The 23495-nt window shown below is 46.5% G+C and overlaps 1 protein-coding gene across 2 annotated transcripts in view; it reads right to left on the bottom strand.

Annotated features, from left to right (window-relative positions):
• The window catches only part of LOC126419843 (N-acetylglucosamine-1-phosphotransferase subunits alpha/beta), a 131783-nt gene that overhangs the window by 46444 nt on the left and 61844 nt on the right, over positions 1 to 23495 (bottom strand). For both annotated transcript variants that reach the window (XR_007576007.1, XM_050087093.1), the window contains exon 7: positions 5797 to 5899. Coding sequence is in view for 1 of the 2 variants with exons in the window: in XM_050087093.1 (XP_049943050.1) it covers positions 5797 to 5899 (103 nt within the window). In the remaining variant the exon portion in view is untranslated. The remainder of the gene's footprint in view (positions 1 to 5796; positions 5900 to 23495) is intronic.

Below are 23495 nucleotides of genomic sequence, written 5' to 3'. Positions count from 1 at the left end.
TGGATGGTGTAAGTGTAATTACGTAAAAACAATGCCCAGTGCTGGAGACGTTGAGTCGTCCGCTCGGGAAGGTGAGAGTGGGGCCGAAAAATGTAACCAAGTGTTTATGGTCCGTCAGGAGGGTGAACTTTGCCCCAAAGAGATAGGTGTGAAATTTTTGGACGGCAAACACAATCGCCAGGGCCTCCTTTTCAATCTGGGAGTAGTTCCGTTGTGCTGGGGTCAATGTCTTAGAGGCATAAGCAATGGTCTGTTCGGAGCCATCGGCATCCCCGTGCGCGAGGATGGCCCCAATGACGTATGCCGATGCATCAGTGCCACAACCAAGGGGCGGTCCAGAGAGAAAGGAGTAAGGTAAGGGACGGACTTCAGCATCGCCTGTAAATGGAGAAAAGCCTGGTCACAGGCAGGAGTCCAAACAAAACGTACCCCTCTGTGACGCAAGTGATTGAGGGGTTGAGCAACGGAGGCAGCCTGGGGCAAGAACTTTAAGTAATAAGTAACCTTGCCAAAAAACACCTGCGGTTCAGATAAGTCCTTGGGATGAGGAAGGGCCTCAATGCCCGCAACATTACTACCCGAAGGGTGAATGCCATCTTTGCTGAGCCACTGGCCCAAGTATTCCACCTCCGGTTGAAAAAAAACAACATTTGTCCAGCCGACAGCATAGACCAGCAGATCTCAGAGTGTGAAATAAGGCGCTGATGTTTTTCAAATGTTCCTGGCGGCAATGCCCGGTGACCAAGATGTCGTCCAGATAATTCACACATGAAGGGATAAGCTGTGTAAGCTGCTCCAGGAATCGCTGGAAAATGGCCGGTACCTAAGAGATACCAAAGGGAACGCGCTTGTACTTATACAATCCGAAAGGCGTGTTGATAACCATGATTATCTGAGATTCGGCATCCAAGGGCAACTGGTGGTACACTTCAGCCAGCTCGATCTTGGAAAAATACTCTCCCCCGGCAAGCTTGGCAAGAAGGTCTTCCTGTCGGGGAATGGGGTAAGTGTCAACGAGGGACTGAGCATTGACTGTAGCGCCGAAGTCCCCACACAGGCGAAGGGACCCATTGGTTTCCGTATGATCACCAGTGGTGTCGCCCATGCACTGTATGTGACAGGTCCCAGCATGCCAGCGGCCTGGAGCCGATAAAGTTCCTGCTTGACTGCTGGCCGTAAGGCCACCGGAAGGGGACAAGCCCAGAAAAGCAAGGCTGTGCATCTGGCCGTAGAGCGATGTGCGCCTGAAAGCCAGAAGTACATCCGAGATCCGGTGCAAACAACGACACAAAAGCAGAGCACAGATCGTCCAAGTCCTGAAAGGGAACAGCCGTGGAAACAACCTTAACTTCATCGGAAATTGAAAAGCCAAACAGTTGAAACGGATCCAGGCCAAAAATATTAGAAGCCGACGGACGGTCGATGACAAAGAGGGTAAAGAGCCAGGGAACACACTTGTATGTCGCCTGGACGACGAACTGCCCACGAAGGGGAATGGAACTGTCTCCATAGGAGACCAAACGGAAAGAGGGAGGCGACAATGCAGGAGAGCCCAGCCGAGTATATGTCTCCATGTTAATCAGGGAGATGGTGGTCCCAGTGTCGACCTGAAAACTGACATCTTCGGTGAAAATGCGGAGCGTCAGGAAAAGCTTCCATGCTGACAGGTCGTCCTGCGGGACGACCGATTGCAGAGCATCGACAGTATCTTGAGGCTCAGGAGGGGCAGGACTGGATCGAGTCTAACGACTATGACAAACCGATCGGAAGTGGCCCTCCTTGTTACACAGCGTGCACGTTTTCCAGTGGTGGGGACAAACAGCCCGCGAATGGGCAGTAAAGCACTGTGGGCAAGATGGAAGTGGGCCGCGCGACCGGCGACGAGGGGCGACCAAAGGCGCCGACGCCATAGAGACATCGGAACATGAGGAGTCCCGGCAGCGCTGGCCTCTGTCGGCCGGGCCACATCGACGTCGTGAGGGTCGCCATGACCCCACGATCGCCGCCACCTGCAGTCGTGCCATAAGACGATCGTTAGCCGATTGAGCAATTTCAAAGGAGTGGGCAATGCGGAGAATCTCTTCCAAGGAGGGGTTGTCGAGTTTCAACGCCGCAGTATGGACCACAGGGTTGGGAGCCAGCTGAATCACCACATCCCTGATCAGGGAGTCCGCATACGAAGCCTTACACTGCTGATTGGTGCATATAAAATTGCATTGATGGCTGAGACCCTGCAAGTCCGTGACCCAGGAACGATACGATTGACCAGGCTCTTTATGGTACGGGTGGAACCCCAGCCGAGAGGTGCCTACATGGTAGCATTGGGAACAAAAGTTCGCCAGCAAAAGGCAGATCTCCTGGAAAGCCACAGGATAGGACAACGGTGCCAACTTGTGGAGAAGAAAGAATGTGTCCGGAGAGGCCCCAAGACAAAAACAATGACCGCTGCAAGGAGTCGTCCGTGATTTGAAAAGCCGTGAAATGTTGTTTCAGCCAATGTAAGTAGGTTTCCCAGTCCTCTTTAGAGTCATTTAAGAGTGGAAACGACGGCGGACGCGGGAAAGCATCGGACACACGAGGACTCTGAAGCTGTTGCAGTAACATGTCCCGGGCATTGACTTTGGCAGTTAGTAACTGCAGCGACTTTTGTAAGATGTCTAACCGGAGCTGCTGCTGCTGCTGCTGTTGCTCCAGCAGACAGACAAACTTCGCCTCCATACCAACAACGACCACCGTTTACCTTGTCGCCAAAATGTTGTAACTGCGACCGGGACGGTCACAGGGTAGCAATGACAAAGCGTGGCGGGATCCATGAACAACAACACAACGGGAGAGGACGGACACGACCAACGAAGGACAGAACGAATAAAACAAGATCGAACAACAGAGTCACAAGGAAACAAACACATTCACTCATACACAGAACAAGGAAGTAAACTGTCTAACACGAGGCGAGGTGTCAACCGACGTACGCGAGATTAGACTGGCTGGCTGAGCGAGAGGCACGTGCTTAAGTACGCTATCGGGGGCACCCCTATTGGCCGCTGGAACCAAGTGTTCCACTGTAGCGCCCTCACACTAAAAGCGGGCCAGGAGGCACGCGCCACCACAGCTTACGGCACGATGGTGCAGAGACCTCTATAGGTCTTCAGCGTCCAAGACGTCTGGCGCGGATTCAAATTCCGCAGCGCGCGGTACCAGAGAGTCCCTGTCACAAGGTAGGAAACTGTGACCTGAACATAAAAACTTCTAATGCATTTCTGTGAAGTACTTGCCGTTGACCAGATAGAAGAAAAGCACTAAAACTCTCCAGTTATTGTGCAGTGATCAGACCATACAATCAGTTTACGTGCCATACCTTCTTCAAGCTTATTCTAAGTGTTCATCACAAATTTAAGCACACAGAAAACCATTTCCGCTAAACCTCTCCTAGCGGTGGATTCGTCCCACACATTTACTGTGATGCTACCAGTATCAAAATCGTGAAATATGAAATTATATGATGACAGCCATCTCTGGTAGAATACCAAAGAACGCGTCAATGTAGGACAAAGTAAAACCTGTGGTACGTCATGTATATTATGTTCCTTTTGGCCATTTCGTATCGCTTCTTAGCCCTTTGTTTGCTTGGTCTGCTTTTGCATGTCACATGATGCAACTGACTCTCCAGTTCGGTATTGTGTGGTTCTATTTTATCATAAGTTGTGATTATTTTGTCAAACAATAAATCACATGTCTGCAAATATCTGACCTTGGTGTTATGAAATGCTAATCAAAATCTGTTGACACACACTTCGGTAGTATGACCTGTCTGTTGATTTATCAGGAAAATTTTCGGTAAACAATTAAATCATTCTGCAAAAGTTGAGATTGGGGTGCAGACATTCTTTTGAGAATTTATTCCTGCTGTAATGGCTCATATTCTGTGGGAAACTCGAAATGTGTTCGCAAATCAGAGCCCAGTCAAAATTTCATTATTGCACGTTTCAAACCACTTGCAGTAAATGTAACATTGCTACACTATGCCATTTTTGTAACATGTAGCATTGTTCGCGCAGAGATGTGAAAACTGCTTCTTTCCTCATGGTTTACTGCTGCGGCTATTGCAGCAGGTGGTCGAAACTGCCATATACAACATTACTCAAGGCGATTCTACAAAATGTCAATGTGCCATACAACATTATTCATGCACGCGTTACAATTAGTGGCAGGTCAAACTGAACAGTGGGGACCATGTGTTTATTTAATGAAAAGTTGAAGGCTATGCCGGAAGTGGAAACTCTAGGTCCAGTCATAAACCAGGTCCAAGCAGGGTCTGCACCGAGGAAGCCATCTGATGGAGAGACATGGAGAGACAGAGATAGAAAGGGATAGCGGAAGTATAAGCTTGCAGCATGCAAATGAAAGTAATGCTGCAAAGGCTGAGGCACCGCGGTAGCCAAGCATGTACTCACAAAAGAGTTGAGAGACACCTGGAGGGTAAAGTGGACAGCAATAATAAATGCAGAACAATACTGGGAAAACATTTGACATACCGTACATATAAAAACAGGAATGAGTCATCACCTTCTGTAACAATTCGATCTACAAGTAATGTCCACAAATGTCAAAGCCCTCCCATGGAAGAAGAAGAAAACAGGTTTCTCCCAACACAATACTAGGAGAGATACAAATTGATCATGTTGCCATTAAGTAGCCCAAAATCAAAAAGAAATACTAAAGATCAAAGTAAGAAAAAGCACCAACATCTACTCGCATCACTACCTGTCAAAGATGAAAGTAAGATTCAGCTGAACAGACCAATGCCAACTTAAACAAGAAACCTAAAATCAACATGGAGACACTGAAGCAGAACAAAGGTAAGTACCTCAAAAACCTGTTTAATTTGGAGATTAACAGCTGGGAAGAAATCAGAGACTCATAAAAGTATTCAAGGATTTGGCAGGCCTTATGCAAAAACACAAGCTAGGGTGTTGGAATGAAAATTTGGATAAGGATTAAAATTCCGTAAGAAGTGGAACTCTACCAAGACTGAGGAAGAATGGGAAGATGGGAAGATTTCAAAGAGAGAGAGAGAGAGAGAGAGAGAGAGAGAGAGAGAGAGAGAAGAAACAATAAGGACCGTAAGTTCAGAGAAGAGGAAAAATGACAAATGTTTCATAATGTCATCTACCCATCATTCATATTTACCATCCATTTGTCTCCTTACATGCCCTATCACCTCCATGCCATTTAATAATTACATCTTTCACTCAAGGCTAGTCCCTGATTCCAGTGTTTTACCTATTGCGCAACCAGGCGTACACAATTCACCAAACATCAACTTCTTGCCAATAAGCACATTAGCCTAAAATGCATAATTCATGAATGATTTACAGGAGAATTTGAAGTTTGAACATAAATATGCCATTGCGCACAAGAGTTTGTCTTCCTCACTCTTCACCACCACAAATATACACTACTTTCCCAATCAATACGCCATTTAAAACACACAATACAGGTACCATTTGATGTCACGGTGGTGCTAATATTGATGTAAAGAGGTTACTGATTTTAGTGTCGGCTCATTGGATACCAGGACATGATGCATGTCCAGGATATAGAGTATAATGTATCTAAATCATAACAAATAAATAGCCTGGATAAAAATAGTGAACCCCCATTCTCAAAAACCAGAGCCAGGTTATCCTAATCTTCTGAAAGATTACTAAGGTACCAACACGAAGATACAACAAATAACACTTGATTATGCTGCTGCAGAATCAATAGAAGCCTATTAACTGTTGTTTATCTTACCTTCTGCCCTTTAGAATAGGTAATAAAGTCTTCCGGCCAAACTTCCTTGCCAAGCATAACATCATCATTGAAATATAAGAATTTATCTGACAAGCCAGGAATCCTGCAATCAGAATCAAAAAGAACAAGAACCACCAGGAATAATTAGGAACACATACCTATTACATTCTTGTGCTGTTACACATAAAAAAACTAGATAAGCTTTCTGAGTTAATGAAGTCAGTATTATTCACTTTGAGGTGAAGACTCAGTATGCCCTTCAACAAAACAGTGCTCATTAAAGTGATTCAACAAAAACCTGGCACATAATGTGCTAAGTTGCTTGCATCTAACATGCAAGGTCTAATTGGTCCAAGATAAACAAATGACATGTTGCCCATTGAAGTAATGTCAAGTCATCAACAGGCACATAAAGAGGGCTGTATGCGTGCACCCACCCACGCACACACGTAATGCTACACCGTGCTGGCCTAATACACTCTACCGGGACCGCTGTTCTGCAGCTTGACTAAGGTGGAAGGTTGTGTCAGGTGGAGTCGGCACAGGAAGACGAGATGGGGTGCAGGATGGGTTCAGGAAGGGAGGCTGATGAAAGGAGTGGACTGGGAGTGTGTGATAGAACAGAGGAAGGGGAGATTTGCAGGGAGGAGGGTGTTGGTGCAGAATGAGCGAAGTTAGGGTCCTGGGGCAGGGTGGACAGGGGAGCAGGGCAGTGTATAGCGGACATCGAGGCCCAATAGATTACGGGAACAGAGAATGTATTGTGAGGACGAATCCCACGTACATAGTTTGGAGAAGCTGGTGTCTAGCGATAGTATTCAGAAGGCAAGGGTCCTGAAGCAGCCACTGAAATCGAGTGCCGGGTGCAAGACATGTCAGGTACACCCACCTAGCACCCCACCGTTTTTCAGATCTACCACACGCTCATCCTACCCCATTACAGGAAGGGACACCCATGAAAAAGCAGTCATGTACCAGCTTTGCTGCAGCTACTGAAGTTTTCAGTCTTGTTTATGTGCCTGTTGACAACTCAACACCTCTCCTGTTAGACGAGTTGTTACATTTACTCCAGTTTATTGCTTTTCGTGAAGACTTCCTCTTTATCATACTCATTCAGAAGAACATCAGCACAGATTCACCAGTTTAAATGTTGTAGACATAAATTGTATTTATCTACAGCTGCAACGCACTCTCACCTGAGAGCGGCACTGCCCACCTCCTTAATTCATGAAAATGTTTCTATATCTCAGGACTTTTCACAAGTAGGTGTCACATGGCATGAAGGACTGTCAACCTCTTCAAAACCATCATTTGTTGCCTCTAAGTTGTATCGTATTCTCTGTTAGAAGTCATCATCATCATCATCATCATCATCATCTTTGACAGTTTCCAGCCTCTGGCCAGGTCTGTATGGAACATAGGCCTCTCCATCGTCTTCCATCTTGCCACCATCTCTCGATCTTCACGTTGGTCCAGTCTTCTCCTTTCGTCTGGACACGTTCCTCTACTCCTTTCAGCCATCTGTCTCTTGCTCTTCCTCTTTGTCTCTTCCAGCTTCATCTCGTGTATCCTCCTGGGTATCCTCTTCTCCTCCATTCTCTTAATGTGTCCATATCATCTCAGCCTTGTTAGAAGTATTGCATTTGAATGGGCAAACATTCCTACAATTTTCAAACTGTATTTTGTTCTGTTTCTCCCACCTGTGTTCCACTGAAGTGGTTTGATCCTTTCTCCCACCTGTGTTTCACTGAAGTTGTTTGATCCAACCCACTTTGTTTTATGTTATGCATGTGTTGTTTTCAAATCAGTTCTCAGCAATAAGTGTATTGTTTATCCAAAGATACTGCCATATTAACAGTCATTCTTTAACAACTGTACCTGCAAGTGTGTACAATACTCGACTTTATACAAATATTTTTCTTGAACACCTCTCATATAGTCAAGGTCAGGATTCTTATGGACCATTGTCAGATACAGGTTCCATCTTTTATGCAAAAACATCTCTCTCTCTCTCTCTCTCTCTCTCTCTCTCTCTCTCTCTCTCTCTCATTACCCAAACACGTTTCGGCACCTCTGTGCCATCACCAGTGGGTTTTATTTATTGCTAATGTGATTTTACATTACATAGTTTTGCAGGACCATCTGTACAGTGTCCTGCACGGGTAGCTTGTTATGTTTTGTTGTGACTGATCCTCCTTCTATTACGTTCTGTGAGCACTGAATACACATTGTGTATGTGTTTGTATAATTGTGTGTGCATTTGCGCAATTTTGGTTTTAGAAATGCCTTTTCACTTCACTGAAATTACACAACAGTCAATAATGTTATTTTTATGTGTGCAACACAGTTTGAGGACAGGATGATTAAAACTGTTTTATTCTAGTATCAATTTTTGGGCACTAGTTTTGTATACAACATGTGGTTACCGATTATTTTCTGCTGAACTAGCATATTTAAGGAATGTAGTCTGGCATATCTCTCCACCTACGCAGTAAAACTGTTCTTGTAACCCAGTAGTATTGTACCCTGAAGCTATATCAAGGAAACAGTAAAGATGATGAGCAAATTGGTATGGAGTTGACTGTTTGTTCTTCATAATGCTCAGTGAGTAAATTTACCATGCTTGGGAAGTGTAAATACCATTCTTGTAACTTTGCATATTTTCGGCCCAATTCTGAAAAGTTCTGGACTCTGTTGCTTCATCCACTTCACCTGTAAAAGGATACAATATCAATTCCAATAATACATATATTTACTGCTGATGAAAATGGTGGTAACAGTTAGTGAAAACTTAAGAATCTTATTCAGTTTGATGTTCTTTGAAAATAGGGAACATTTTATTCAGGACTGTCATCACCAAAGATTCCAGAAACCATAAAGGTCACAAGGACAACACACACCTTGATACTATAAATGACAACGATTTTAGTAGCTGATGTTCCTGGTAATTACATCAAAATCACAGCAACAAATAGAGCAATTTTGAAGTTATTATGAGCAGAAAAATGAGCTTCTGAAAAAGCACTGAATCAGAGATGTCTTTCTACATCTACATGACTACTCTGCAATTTACAATTAAGTGCCTGGCAGAGGGTTCATCAAATCACCTTCATGTTATTTCTCTACTGTGTTCCACTCTCAAACAGTGCACAGGAAAAACAAACATTTAAATCTTTCAGTGCAAGATCTGATTTCTCTTGTTTTATTACAATGGTCATATAGGTGGGCTCAAAACAAAATATTTTCACATTTGGTGGAGAAAATTGGTGATTAAAATTTCGAGTAAAGATCATGCAGCAATGAAGAATGCCTTTCTTTTTAATGACTGCCACCCCAACTTTTGTTGTCATATCTGTGGAACTCTCTCCCCTATTTTACAATAATACAAAACAAGCTGCCCTCCTTTGAAATTTTTCATTGTCCTCTGTCAGTCCTCTCCGATGCAGATTCCACTCTGCACACCAATACTCCAGAAGAGGACAGACAAGCACACAGTGGTAGACTAGTAGACTCCCCAAGTATTTAAGTGAATTCAAAGTCTTTAGATTTGTGTCATTTATTGTGAAACCAAAATTTAGTAGATTCCTTCTAGTATTATGTACATGGCTTTATACTTTTCATTATTTATAGTAAATTACCACTTTCTGCACCATACAGATATCTTGTCTAAATTGTTTTGTAATTAGTTTCAATCATCTGCTGACTTTTACAAGACAGTAAATGACATCATCATCCGCAAACAATTTAAGAGGACTACTCAGATTGTCCCCTAAATTGTTTATATAGATTAAGAACTACATAATGCCCATAACACTATTGGGAATGCCTGATATCTCTACTGTTTTACTGGATGACTTTCTGTCAATTACCACAAACCTCTGAAGTATTCTATGCTAAAATATGTTGTTCTCATTGTAGGCTTCATGTTGGCTAATGATAATAGTGTTTTCACATTCAGTCAATTACACAATCAGTAAGTGAGCAAGTCAAGGGAAAAGATTTTCAGCTGTAATGCAAAGAAGGCCAGATGACAATCATTGCCTCTCACTGGAAGTTCACGATGGTAGCCTGCTGAAGGAGGGCTACAGTCTGGGACTGTAGTTGCTATGATATCTTCACAAATTTCATGGCAGTCATCAAAATCAGTGGTAGCCCATACCATCTGTGAGCTACTGTCTGCTTTACTGTTATATAACAGCTGCTTCACATGGAGCTCTGTGCCTCCCTTTTTGCACTAGGTACAATAACATGAAACTGCCCAAAGGTGATACAAGATCTATAGTGTAACAACGTTAAAATCTCAAGGGCTGCATGATAAGTCACAGCTGACAGCACGACATTGGCTCAGGACAGGGGGCTCACATCAGCCTAGATACATTCAAGCATAGACATCAGTGACATCGACGGTGCCAGTTTCGAGTTGGGGTGTGCAGCTAGTGCTGTAATCTAGCACCTGAGTCCGAAGGTGGAACCTCTAGTGTCGATCCCCACATCTGCAGCTATCGAGCTTTAGCTCAGTGCTTTGCATAATATCTGCAGTGTCCTGGAGTGGTCACACACTTGCAGCCAGCACTGCATATAGATCTAGAGCGAGGTGGACCGCGAAGGTAGTGGTAACTGTGGGTTTACCAGAGTCAGGTACAGGGTGACTTGCAGAGCAACCAGCTGTAGCACTTCCGACAATTCTGTCAGGTCCAGATGCCTTCCCTTTCCTTTGCTTCTTAATAGCTGAAGCGGCTTCCTCTTGTGCAAAGGGAGGAGTCTATACAGCAAAAATTCCATGGTGTGCCTCCATCCTCGAGTCATTTCACCACTGTCCTAACTCAATGTTGACAATACTAATGGTCAGTTTGTTTTGTTTTGTTTTAGGGCTTCAAAACAACTAGGGTCATACGCACGCATGTCAAAACCGTAAAACACAAAGACAAAAAAGGAGTTAAAAACTACCACATGTTAAGCCCAATCGATGGAAGGAAAGGCAGCTAAATACAGGGACTTGGAGAAAGGGTCATAAAATACGCCATAGAGACAATGGAGCTGCTGAAGTAAAGATTAAATGTCCTTCACCATATTGCTACGACAGATAAAAAGTGAAATGCGGTCAACAGCTCATGCGCCATTTGCTAAAATGGCCGATAACTCAGACGGCAAACATAAATGAGAACATAAGTGGTTAAAAATAGCGCATTCCTTCAGAAAATGGCGAACAGTCAAAGATTGAGAGCAATGAGCAAAAGTAGTCGGGGATCACAACTTAAAAATGGCGACAGCTAAAAAGACAGTACCCAATACACAATATAAATAAAATGATCTACCTGCAGCGAGAGGGCAAGCCACTGGGAGAGGTTTACTTCCCCGGAGGTTCCAGTGAAGGGAGGACCAGTGGTGATTCCAAAGTGACACCACCTACTGACGGACAACAACACAAGACCACATCAGAGGGAACAGAAGAACTGCAGCCTCGGCAGCAGTGTCAGCGGCCTCATTTCCCATCAGACCAATGTGACAAGAGACCCACAAAAACACCGCAGTGGCTCTGGCAAGAGTGAGCAAGTGAAAGCTTTCCTGGACTCACTGCACTAATGGGTGGACGGTGTGGAGAACGTAGAGGCTCTGAAGGACGCACAGAGTAACAGCAGATGACAATTCAAAAGCCTGTGTCACCGGATGTTTTGCGTGGCCTCATGCAGAGCGAAGAGCTCTGCTGTAAATACCGAGCAGTGTTCCAGATGCCGATACTGAAAACTGATGGTGCTAATGACAAAGGCACACCCAACACCTGACCAGTCCAAGAGCCATCAGTGTACACAAAGGAACTATTGTAAAGTTCCGTCTGAAGGTCGAGAAACTTACAGTGATAGACCGGGGCTGGAGTAGTGTCCTTAGAAGGCAAACGAAGTCCAAGGTAAACACGGGCTGCCGCCTAAAGCCAAGGTGGTGAAGGGTTCACACCCATCAGGAAAAGTGGCAGGTAGCATGAAGTTAAGCTGCCAGAGCAATAGCTGGAAGTGAACTCTGGAGGTAACAGAAGACGGACGCGCCCCACATCGAAGGAAGAGGCATAGGATAGGTGGCCAGGTTCGGCAGACAAGCAGCTAGCATATTTGCTGAGCAGAAAATTATGGCAATATGACAGCAGTAGTTCAGCAGCTTCTGCATACAGACTATCAAGCGGGCTAATATAAAAGGCACCAGTGGTTAAACAGATGCCACGATGGTGGATTACATTGAGACAGCATAAAAGGGACGGACATGCAGATGCATAAATGAAACACCCATTGTCCAGTTTTGAACGGACAAGGGCCTGGTACAAACACAGGAGGGTCAATCAATCTTCTCCCCAGGAAGTACCACCGAGGACATGTAGGACATTGAAGGACAGCCTCCAGTGGGCTGTCAGGTAAGACACGTGTAGGGACCAAGAAAGTTTCGTATCAAGCATGAGCCCCAGGAATTTCAAAGTTTCAACAAACAGAAGAGTAACAGGCCCAAGATGTAAAGACGGTGGAAGAAATGAAATCGTGCCACCAGAAATTCATACAAAAGGTTTTGTTAGTGGAAAAGCGAAAGCCATTGTCAATGCTCCATGAGTACAGACGATCAAGACAACACTGAAGACACAGCTCAAGGACAGAAGTATGTGGAGAACTGCAATAGATGGCAAAATCATCAACAAAAAGAGAGCCGGAGATGCCTGGCGCGAGACAGGCCATAATAGGGTTAATGATGAGAGTAAAGAGGATAACACTCAGGAAAGAACCCTAAGGCACACCATTTTCCTGGATAAAGGTCTCCGAGAAGGCAGAACACACACGTACCTTGAAAACCCTGTCTTTTAAAAGTTCCTGAAGGGAACGCGGCGTGCAGCCTTGGAAGCTCAGCGTTTAGAGAATACAGAGGATACCAGTCCTCCAGCAGATGTCATAGGGTTTCTCCAAATCGAAAAACACAACTACAGTCTGGGATTTCCACAGAAAACCATTCGTGAGATGAGTGGACATAGAAACGAGATGGTCAACTGCAGAACGGTGTGCTCCAAATCCACACTGTGCAGTAGTTAATAAATTGCAAGACTCGAGCCACCATACTGGCCGGGCATGGATCATTTGTTCCAGCACCTTACTAACACAGCTGGTGAGAGAAATAAGGCAGTAGCTAGAATGTAGGTGTTTGTCCTTACTGGACTCAGGTAGGAGTATGACAGTGGCTTCACACCAGCACCTGAGAAACATGCCCTCTGCCCAGATGTGGTTGTACATATGAAGGAGAAAGTACTTGGTCACAAGAGAGAGGTGCTGCAACATCTGAATGTGAACATCATCTGGCCCTGGGGCAGAGGTCCGGGATGAAGTAAGAGTATAATCTAGCTCCCCAGAGCAAAAGCTGCATTGCAGCACTGACAATTCTGAGAAGAGAAGACTATTGCCCAAGCTGCCTCCATTCATTCCCAATGAAGGAAGACAGGGTGATAGTGGGTGGAGCTCAAAATCTCTGCAAAATAACTGTCCAAGGTATTGGAGATAACAATAGGATCTACTACGGCATCATCTGCTACAATTAGGCAGGAAATTGGGGAACGGACCTTGGTCCCAGAGAGTCGTCACAGGTTGGCCCACATGACGGAAGGAATGCAACTGTTAAAAAAACTAGTAAATGAAATCCAGCTAGCTTTTTCACTATCCCACAGAACATGATGACACTGTGCACGCAACTGTTTATAACAAACGCAGTTTGCCATCATGGGTTGGCGGTTAAAAATGCGGAGAGCATGTCTCCACGTGCGAATTGAGTCAAAGCTTGCCTCAGTCTACCAAAGGCTCGGGACACAGTGTGATGAAGAGGATAGCACTGGTAATATATTCTACCTGGATATCACAACTGGGAAAATATTGCTCGTCGAAGCTTGCCAGATGTGTGTACAGCCTTAGAAAGTCGGCCGTAGAAAGCTGCCATTTGGGTGTGCATGCAGATGGGTAAGAGTCAAGAAATGGGTAGCACACAGGAAATGGTCACTTGAGTGGATGTCAGAGAGAACGGAATACTCGAGATGAGTGGAAAGCTGGGCAGTGCAGGAGGAGAGGTCCAAATGGGAATAGGTGTGCGTGGAGTCCGAAAGAAACATGGGTGCTCCTGTGTTAAGGCAGAAGAGGTTGAGTTGATTAGGAAGATCAGCCAAGAGGGGACCTCTCTCACAGGTTCTGGGAGAACCCCAGAGACAGTGCCCATTAAAACCACTGAGCACTAGAAAGGGATTTTTGTTTTTTGTTTTGTTTTAGGGTGCAAAAAACAACTTGGGGTCATACGCGCCCAAGTCAAAACTATAGAACACAAACCCAGAGATGAGGGAAACGACTATATGTCAGTCCCAATGGACAGAATAGGAGACAGTTACGCTAGGCACGTGGAAAAAGAAAAACACCATACAAAAATGGAAGTACAAAACTAAAAATTAAATGGCGTTCACCATATTATTTTGCCGGATAAAAATTAAAATGCAGTCGACAGCCCGCGCGCCATTCGCTAAAGCAGCTGATAAATCAGATGGCAAACCCAAGCTGGACCGTAAATCGGTAAAAAAAAAAGGCCTTCCAGCAGGAAATGGCGGACAGTTAAAATATGGCCAAAATACATACAAAGAGGTGGGGCAGCACCACAGAGCAAATGATGATGGCTAAAAACGCAGTGCCCAATATGCAGCCAAGTTAAAATAATCTCCTCCCAGCGGGAGGGCCGAAAGGAGGTTGTTCAAAGTGCTGGGCGAGGCTTAATTAGCCGAAGCTTATTCCCTTGAAGGGAGGACCACTGGCGATGCAAAAGAGACACCACCTCCTAAGAGATGGCAACGCAGAGATCAATGGAGGGAATAGAGGTACTTGTGGGCTGAGGTACAAGGACTGCAGCCTTGGCAGCAGTGTCAGAAGCCTTGTTTCCTGCCAGACCAACATGACCAGGGATCCACAGAAACACGACATTGGCTCCACCAAGAGTGAACAAGTGACAGTTTTCCTGGACCCGTTGCATTAAGGGATGAGCAGTGTACAGCACACACAGACTTTGGAGGGCGCGGAGTGAGGCTGCGCAGAAGACACAATTCGGAAGGCTGTGTCGCCGGATGTACTCCGTGGCCTGATACAAGGCGAAAAGCTCGGCTGAAAATATTGAGTATTGTGCCGGGAACCAATATCGAAAGACATGGGTGCCAATGACGAAAGCACACCGACCCCACAGCTAGTCCAAGAGCCATCAGTGTATACACAGGTACTATCGCTAAGTTCCATGCGAAGGTCGTCAAACTGAAGGCGACAGCCAGAGACTGGAGTAGTGTCCTTAGGAAGCGAATGAAGGCCAAGGTTAACATGGGCTGCTTCACGAAGCCAAGGTGGTGAAGGGTTCATACCCAATGGAAAAGTGACAGGTAGCGTGAAGTTAAGCTGCCGTAGCAAGTGGCAAAAGCGGGCTCCAGGAGGTAACAGAGAAGAGGGACGAGCCCCATACTGGCGAGCTAAGGAGTCATCAAAGAAGGAGGCATAGCAGGGAAGGCCACGAATGGCAGACAAACGGCAGTAGGACAGTGGTAGTTCACCAGCTTCAGCATACAGACTCTCAACCAAGCTGGTGTAAAAGACACCCGTGGCTAAACGGATGCCATGATGATGGATAGTGTCGAGACGGCATAAAAGGGATGGGTGTACAGATGCATAAACGAAACACCCATAGTCAAGTTTCAAATGGACAAGGGACCAGTACAAAAGGAAGAAGGTGGTTTGATTGGCACCCTAAGAAGTACCATTGAGAACACTGAGGACATGGAGGGACTGTGTACAGCGGGCAGCCAGGTAAGAGACATGGGAGGACCAAGAGAGTTTCCTATCAAGCATGAGCCCCAGGAATTTCATAGTGTCAATGAATGGAAGAGCAACAGGCCCAAGATGTATAGGTGGTGGGAGACACCATTTGCGCTGTCAGAAATTCATACAGACGGTTTTGTCAGTGGAAAAGCGAAAGCCATTGTTGATGCTCCAGGAATGAAGACAATCGAGACAGCACTGAAGATAATGCTCAGTAAGGCAGATCTGTGGAGAACTGCAATACATGGCACAATCATCGACAAAAAGGGAGCCAGAGATGTTCGGCGGGAGACAGGCCGTTATACGGCTAATGGCGATAGCAAAGATGATGACACTTAGGATGGAACCCGGAGGCACACCACTTTTCTGAATAAAGGTGTCCGACAAGGCGGAACCAACACGTACCTTGAAAACTTGGTCTTGTAAAAATGTCTGAAGAAAACATGGCAGATACCCACGGAAGCCCCACGTGTAAAGAGTACGGAGGATACCAGTCCTCCAGCAGGTGTCGTAGGCCTCGTTCAGATAAAAAAACACAGCCACAGTCTGGATTTCCACAGAAAACCATTCATCACACGAGTGGACAAAGTAACAAGGTGGTCAACTGCAAAACGCTGCACTTTCAATCCACACTGGGCATTCGTGAGTAAATGGCGAGACTCCAGCCATCAAACCAGCCTGGCATGAATCATATGTTCCGACACCTTGCAAACGCAGTTGATAAGAAAGATGGGGCGGTAGCTGGAAGGAAGGTTTTTGTCCTTACTGGGCTTAGGTATGGGTATGACGGTGGCTTCACACCAGCATCCAGGAAATGTGCCCTCAGCCCAGATGCGGTCTGTGGCCTAGGGAAAAAAAAAAAAAAAAAAAGCAAACTGGAAATCAGCAGCAATGGCAGCGAAACTCAAAAAAGTGGGGAAACTAAAAAACAGAAGGAAAGCTTAGAAAACCACTATAGAAGAGGGGGTTGTTTGTCCACAAAAAGAGCTTTAAATGACTGACGTCATCTCACTGACACTAATAAACTCGAGAATGCGATCAGCTGATGACGTGTCATCTGCTAAAAGGGAAGATATATCAGGCGACAGCTGTAGACAGGCACGTAACAGAGTAAAATAGGGGCACTCAAGTAAAAGGTGTCTCACCGTCCACAGTTGAGAGCAGGGAAGGATTGTCACTTAAAAGATGTCGATGGCTAAAAAGACAGTGCCCTATCCAGAGTCTAGTTAAAATTACCTCCTCCAGATGACGAGGTCGGGAGGAAGAGCTCCAAGTACAGGGAAGAGCTTTCACGTCCCGCAATTTATTACTAGGAAGTGTAGACCAACGTGCGTGCCATAAAAGAGCAACATGATGACATAAAACACTCTGTACATTGGCAAAGGGAACCATGCAAACAGCAGGCTGAAGAAGAGAGACTGCAGCCTTGGCCGCTATATCAGCCGCCTCGTTTCCATGGATACCAACGTGTCCTGGGATCCAGAGGAATGCCACACAGACGCCCCCCAAGTGGAGCAAGTGGAGGCAGTCCTGAATCCCGTGGACAGGGTAAAAAGCTTGGAGACTGAGGAGAGAGATGAGCGAATCTGAGCATATAATATACTGTATCCGCTGATGGCGATGGATGTATCGGACAGCCTGGAGAACAGCGTAAAGCTCCGCAGTAAAAACCGAACACTGGCCGGGAAGCCAAAATCAATTAGGGGTGTCGCCAACAATATACGCAATCCCTACACCAAATGATGTTTTTGAGCCATCAGTGTAAATAAATGTGGCATCCTTCATTTGTGCACATATAGCAGCAAAAGCCCGACGATAAACGAGAGAAGGGAAAATTGACAAAGGTCACAGAGCAGGCAGATCCAGGGGCGGAGCCAAGGCGGTGCTGTACCCCAAGTTGTCAAGAATGTTTTAGAAAAGTGGAAGGAAAGAGAACGTAGCAGTTGATGGACGCGTACGCCTGATGGTAGTAGAGAGGAAGGGTGGCCTGCATACCCTAAATCCAAGGAGACATAAAAAAAATGTCATGGGCCGGATTAGCAGGCATGGAAGACAGATGGCTAGCATAACAACTCAGAAGGACAGCTCGCCGATTGGACAGTGGAGGTTCAGCAGTCTCAGCATAAAGCCTTTCCACAGGGCTGGTGTAAAAAGCTCCAGACACTAAATGTAATCCATGGTGGTGGACACAGTCGAGACGCCGAAGAATAGACGGCCGAGCAGAGGAGTAAACTATGCTACCATAATCCAATTTCGAGCACACTAAGGCGCGATAGAGGCGGAGAGGAACCACTCGGTCTGCTCCCCAGGAGGTACCATTCAGGACACAGGGGGTGTTGAGGGATCACAGACAGCGAGCCGAAAGATAGGAAACGTGGGAGTACCAGCACAGTTTTCTGTCAAACATAAGACCAAAGAATTTAGGGTCATATGTGAATGGAAGGTTGACAGAGCCTAGACGTAGGGAAGGCATAAGAAACTCCATACGATGCCAAAAATTGGCACAAACGGTCTTACTGGGAGAAAAGTGGAAGCTGGTTTCGATGCTCCAAGAGTGGAGGCGATTGAGTCATCCTTGAAGACGTCTTTCAAGAAGGCTGGTCCGTTGAGAGCTGTAGTAGATTGCAAAATCGTCCACAAAGAGGGAGCCCGAGGCATCAGGAAGGAGAAAGTCCATAATTGGATTTATGGCAATGGCAAACAGTACAACACTTATCACGCAGCCCTGGGGTGCCGCGTTTTCTTGGGAGAAAGTACGGGAGAAAGTAGTGTTCACCCGCACTTTAAATGTGCGCTCTGCCATAAATTCACAAAGAAAAAGGGGCAGCCGACCTCGAAAGCCCAAGAGAACAGTGTGCAGAGGATGCCTGTCCTCCAACAGGTATCGTATGCTCTCTCCAGATCAAAAACTATCGCTACTGTTTGGCGTTTCCGGAGAAAATTGTTCATGATACAAGTGGAGAGAGCAACAAGATGGTCAACTGCAGAACAATGCTTTCGGAAACCACATTGGGCAGGTGTTGAAAGGCTTTGGGGCTCCAGCCTTCAGGCTAAATGGCAATTCACCATACGCTCCAAAACCTTAGTTACACTACTCATGAGAGAAATGTGATGATAGCTAGATGGGAGTTGTTTGTCCTTTCCAGGTTTCAGAACAGGAACGATAGCAGCTTCCTGCCACATTCTTGGAAAAGTACTGTCAGCCCAAATTCGATTATAAAGGCAAAGGACGTAGCGCAGACTATGGTATGATAAATGCAGCAACATTTGAATGTGGATACCATCCGGTCCTGGGGTGGAAGAGTGAGAAGAAGAGAGTGCGTGCTGGAGCTCCCGCATGGAGAAAATAGAATTATAGCTTTCGCGATTTTGAGAGGAGAAAGCAAGAGGTCACATTCCGCTCCATGTTTATTCAGGAGAAAGGCTGGCGGGTAATTTGAAGAGCTCGAAATCTCAGCAAAGTGTTGACCCAATGAGCTAGAAACTGCGACGGGGTCCACTAAGATATCATGAGCAACAGTGAGTCCAGAGATTGGGGAGGAACTAGGCGCACCAGATAACCGTCAAATTCGACTCCAAACTTCCAAGGAGGGAGTGAAGGTGTTAAATGAGCTAGTAAAGAAGTCCCAGTTTGCCTTCTTGCTGTCGCTGTTGATGCGACGGCATCGCACACGTAACTGCTTATAGCGAATACAGTTGGCCAAAGTAGGATGGTGGCGGAAAACGTAAAGAGCACGTCGCCGCTTACGTATTGCGTCACGGCACAAATCGTTCCACCAAGGAACTGGGGGGTGCCAGGGCAAATCGGAGGTGGGAGGTATTGAACGTTCCGCAGCTGTAAGAATAACTTCTGTAATACGAGTGACCTGGTTGTCGACACTAGGAAAGTGATGGTCATTGAATGTCGCTAGAGACAAAAAAAGTGTCCAAATGGCTTGGGCACACTTCCAGCGTCTCAGGCGCATAGATGGCAGTTGTGGCTGTAATCTAAGGACACATGGAAAATGGTCACTCGAGTGTGTATCAGCAGGAGCGAACCATTCAAAGAGCCGAGCTAGCTGAACAGTACTGACCGAAAAGTCCAAATGAGAGAAATTTGTTGTGGAGGCAGACAAAAATGTAGGGTCCCCAGTGTTGAGGCAAAGAAGATCCGCTTGGTGGAAGACATCAATCAATAGGGAGCCTCGCGGACAAGGACACGGAGATCCCCAAAGTGGGTGGTGGGCATTGAAGCCCCAACCAGCGAATAGCTGACCAAGGAGATGAAGGAGATCAGCTCTTGCCATTGGTGTGGATGATGGAATGTATACAGTACAAAGAGAGAAGGTGTAACCAGAAAGGGAAAGACGGACAGCAACAGCTTGGAAGGGACTGTTTAAGGGGATTGGGTGATAATGGACAGTATCATGGAGAAGAATCATGAGTCCTCCATGTGCTGGAGTGCCAACAACAGGAGGGGATCAAACTGGACGGACTGAAAAGGAGGGAAATCAAAGCGATAGTGGGGACACAGCTTTGTTTCCTGAAGACTGAAGATGACCGGCGATCTTTGCGCTGGGCGATCTAACAACCGTGGCACTACAGGTGAGATCACAAGTCTGCATGGCTGCCTCCTTAGTAGGCCAAGGAGATGCAACGACAGTGCTATATTTACCTACGGGAGGCACAATGGGCTTTCGACTGGCGAACCCTGATTTCCTGAATAAGCCATTCATCTTTGAAAATGGGGCAATCTCTAGAGGAAACAGTTTGGTCACCCATATGGTTGATGCAAAGAGGGGATGGAGGTGGACAAGCACCCTCATGGGCATCCTTCCACATATAACCATTTGGCCAGATTGGAACATGACAGGCTGGTATGATTGAACCGCTGGCACCGATAGCAACGCTTAGGGTTGGGGATGTAAGGGTGAACTGAAATTATCTCATAGCCCGCTTTTATGTTCGATGGAAGTTGAGCTCTGTCAAATGTCAAGAAGATAGTACGGGTTGGAACCAAGTCCCTGTCAACCCTTTTCACGACTTGATGAACAGCCGTTATGCCCTGGGCAAACAGGTAGCTTTGAATTTCCTCATCGGACAATCCGTCGATGGAGCGTGTATAAACCACCCTGTGTGATGAATTTAAAGTGCGGTGCGCTTCCACCCGGACAGGAAAGGTGCGTAGCAGAGAAGTTCACAGCAATTTTTGTGGCTGGAGGGCACTGACTGCTTCTAACAACAAGGTGCCATTTTGTAATCGGAAACAAGACTTTACAGGACCCGCAATTGCATCCACACCTTTCTGAATAATGAAAGGGTTGACTGTGGGGAAGTCTTGACCTTCGTCCGATCGAGAAACAACGAGGAACTGTTGCACTGATGGAAGAATTGTCCGTGGCTGAGACTCATTTAACTTTCGCTTGTGAGCAGGCATAGTAGATGATGAGGAAACCATTGTGGAAGTGTCCCCCACGATTACCAGCGTCTCAGATGGCGGACTTCTTCCTTGTGGGGGCACTTTCTGAGGGCACTCCCGCCTTTGGTGATTGTTCACACCTCAGGTCACACCTCCCGAGAAACGTCGGACGGACCAATTGGCACTTTCCGAAGGTACCAGCTCAGGTAATCAACCCTCCCTGGGCCTGGCCGTTAACAGGAGGTACGTAAGTGTCCTACCTGTCTACCCGGGGCGGGAAATTATGCGTTACCCTGTCACTGGCTATGTGTGGGAATGCGTGGGTCGACCTTCAGACATGCACAGGGAGGAAAAACGTGAAAGGGAGGAACAAAGAAAAGGAAAGGAAGGAAGAGGTGTCTCAAATGCTGCAGGGGAGAACAGGGTAAAGAGAAGAGGCAAGGAAAAGAGAAGGACGAAGGAAGGACAGAGACTTTCCAGCACAGAAAGCGAAGAAGAGAGACTGTCTTACAGTTACAAGAGAGCGTGTCCAGACGTAGGCACAAAACATACTCCCAGAGGGGAAGAAGGGGAAGGGAAGAGGTGGAGGTGAGGGGGGAGGGGCAGGGGCAGGATAGGGGATGGGGAAGGATGTGGAAAAGGAAGGTATGCAACCTGGAAAGGAAAGAGGGCCGCACTAGCTCGGGGTCCCGTGCTCGCCACGCACGTATCCACAAAAGAGTTGTGGACCCCCGGCGGAGGGGGGGGGGGGGGGGAGACTGAGAGCATGATCTAGCTCCCTCATAGTGAAGGTGAATAGCATTCACGATTTGGGGAAGAGAAGGGTATCACCCAAGCCTCCTCCACTCCTTTCTGATGGATGAAGGCAGGGTGATAGTGGAAAGAGCTCGAAACGTCTGCATAACGGCGGCCCAAGGTATTGGAGATCGTAGCAGACGGTGTCATCGTGGATCCTGTTGCTATCAGGCCGGAAATGGGGGAATGGATCTTGGTTTCAGAGATCCATCAGAGGTTGGCCCACATGACAGACGAAGGTGTGGAACTGTTAAAAGAACTAGTGAATGAAATCCAACTACCTCTTTTGCTCTCCCGAAGAAATCAAAGACACTTTGTACGCATCTGTTTATAATGAATCCAGTTTTCCAGCATAGGGTGGTGGTTAAAAATGTGGAGTGCATGAACTGAGTCGCAGCATGCTTCAGTCCACCAAGAAAATGGGACACAACGTGGTAAAGAGGAAGTGCGAGGAATGAAACGTTCTGCAGCAATAGGGATAATGTTTGTGAGATATTCCACCTGGTCATCACAACTGGGGAAATCCTGTTCTTCGAAGGTCACCAGGGAGGAGTAAAGGTCCAGTCAGAATTAGTAAGCTGCCATTTGGGGCTGCATGTGGATGGGACAGGAGCCAGCAAACTGATAGCACATGGGAAATGGTTGTTCAAGTAGGTGTCAGGAAGAATGGACCACTGAAGATGATGGGCAAGCTGGGCAGTGCAAAAGGATAGGTCCAAATGGGAATAGATGTGCGAGGAGTCAGAAAGGAAAGTGGGTGCTCCAGTGTTAAGAAAGAAGAGGTTGGGTTGGTACAGAAGGTCAGCCTAAAGGGAAAATCTCTGGGACATCCTGGGAGAACACCAAAGGGGATGATGCGCATCAGAGTCGCTGAGTAGCAAAAATGGGGGATGTAGCTGCCCAGTAATCTGAAGGACGTCTGCCCTGGTGATATCAAAGGACGGAGGTACATAAATTGTACAGAGGGAAAAAGTAAGGTGGCGAAGGAGAAGGCGAATGGCAACAGCTCGAAGACAGGTAGTCAGGGAGATGGGTTGACTATGAATGTTATCCAGTACGAGCAACATAATGACCCCATGAGACAGATGGGATGCCGACCTCAGGGGGAAGGACAAAACGAATTGGTAAGTAATGGGAAAGCTCAAAGCAGTCTTGAGGGCGCAATTTCGTTTCCTGAAGACAGAGTACAAGGAGATGCTGCGATGCTAGCAGCAACTGTAAATCCTCTTTGTGGGACCGAAGGCAGCAAACGTTCCATTGGAGTACTGTCAGGAGGAGGAAGAGATGTAGGGGTGTCAACTCTGTGGACGCCGAGGGACAGCTGGTGCAGAGCTGCTACTACTGGGCACAGAAGCAGGAAGATCCCATTTCACGGGGTCGACAGAAGCATCGGTGTGCTGGTGCAGTCGGAATATGGAGTCTGACACTAAAAACGGTCGGCGGTGCGCACCGGTGAGACAGAGGCCGGTGGGGCTAAGTGAGCGCGTGGCGACACTGTCGAGCAGGATCTTCAAGTCAGTAAAGGAAAGGACCATTTGCCTTTAGCGGACTTCTTCAAGCCCTTCCGGTTAAAGGAAGACTGGGGTGTTGTTTGGCTAGAGGGATGGAGGGATTCATTCCGCCTGCCAGTTGTATAGCGGGTAGCTTCACCCCTTTAG

The sequence above is a fragment of the Schistocerca serialis genome, chromosome 9 (genome assembly GCF_023864345.2).
Source record: "Schistocerca serialis cubense isolate TAMUIC-IGC-003099 chromosome 9, iqSchSeri2.2, whole genome shotgun sequence".
Lineage (NCBI taxonomy): Eukaryota > Metazoa > Arthropoda > Insecta > Orthoptera > Acrididae > Schistocerca > Schistocerca serialis.
The sequence above is the reverse complement of the archived record's forward strand: the minus strand, read 5'-3'. Positions and strand labels throughout refer to the sequence as shown.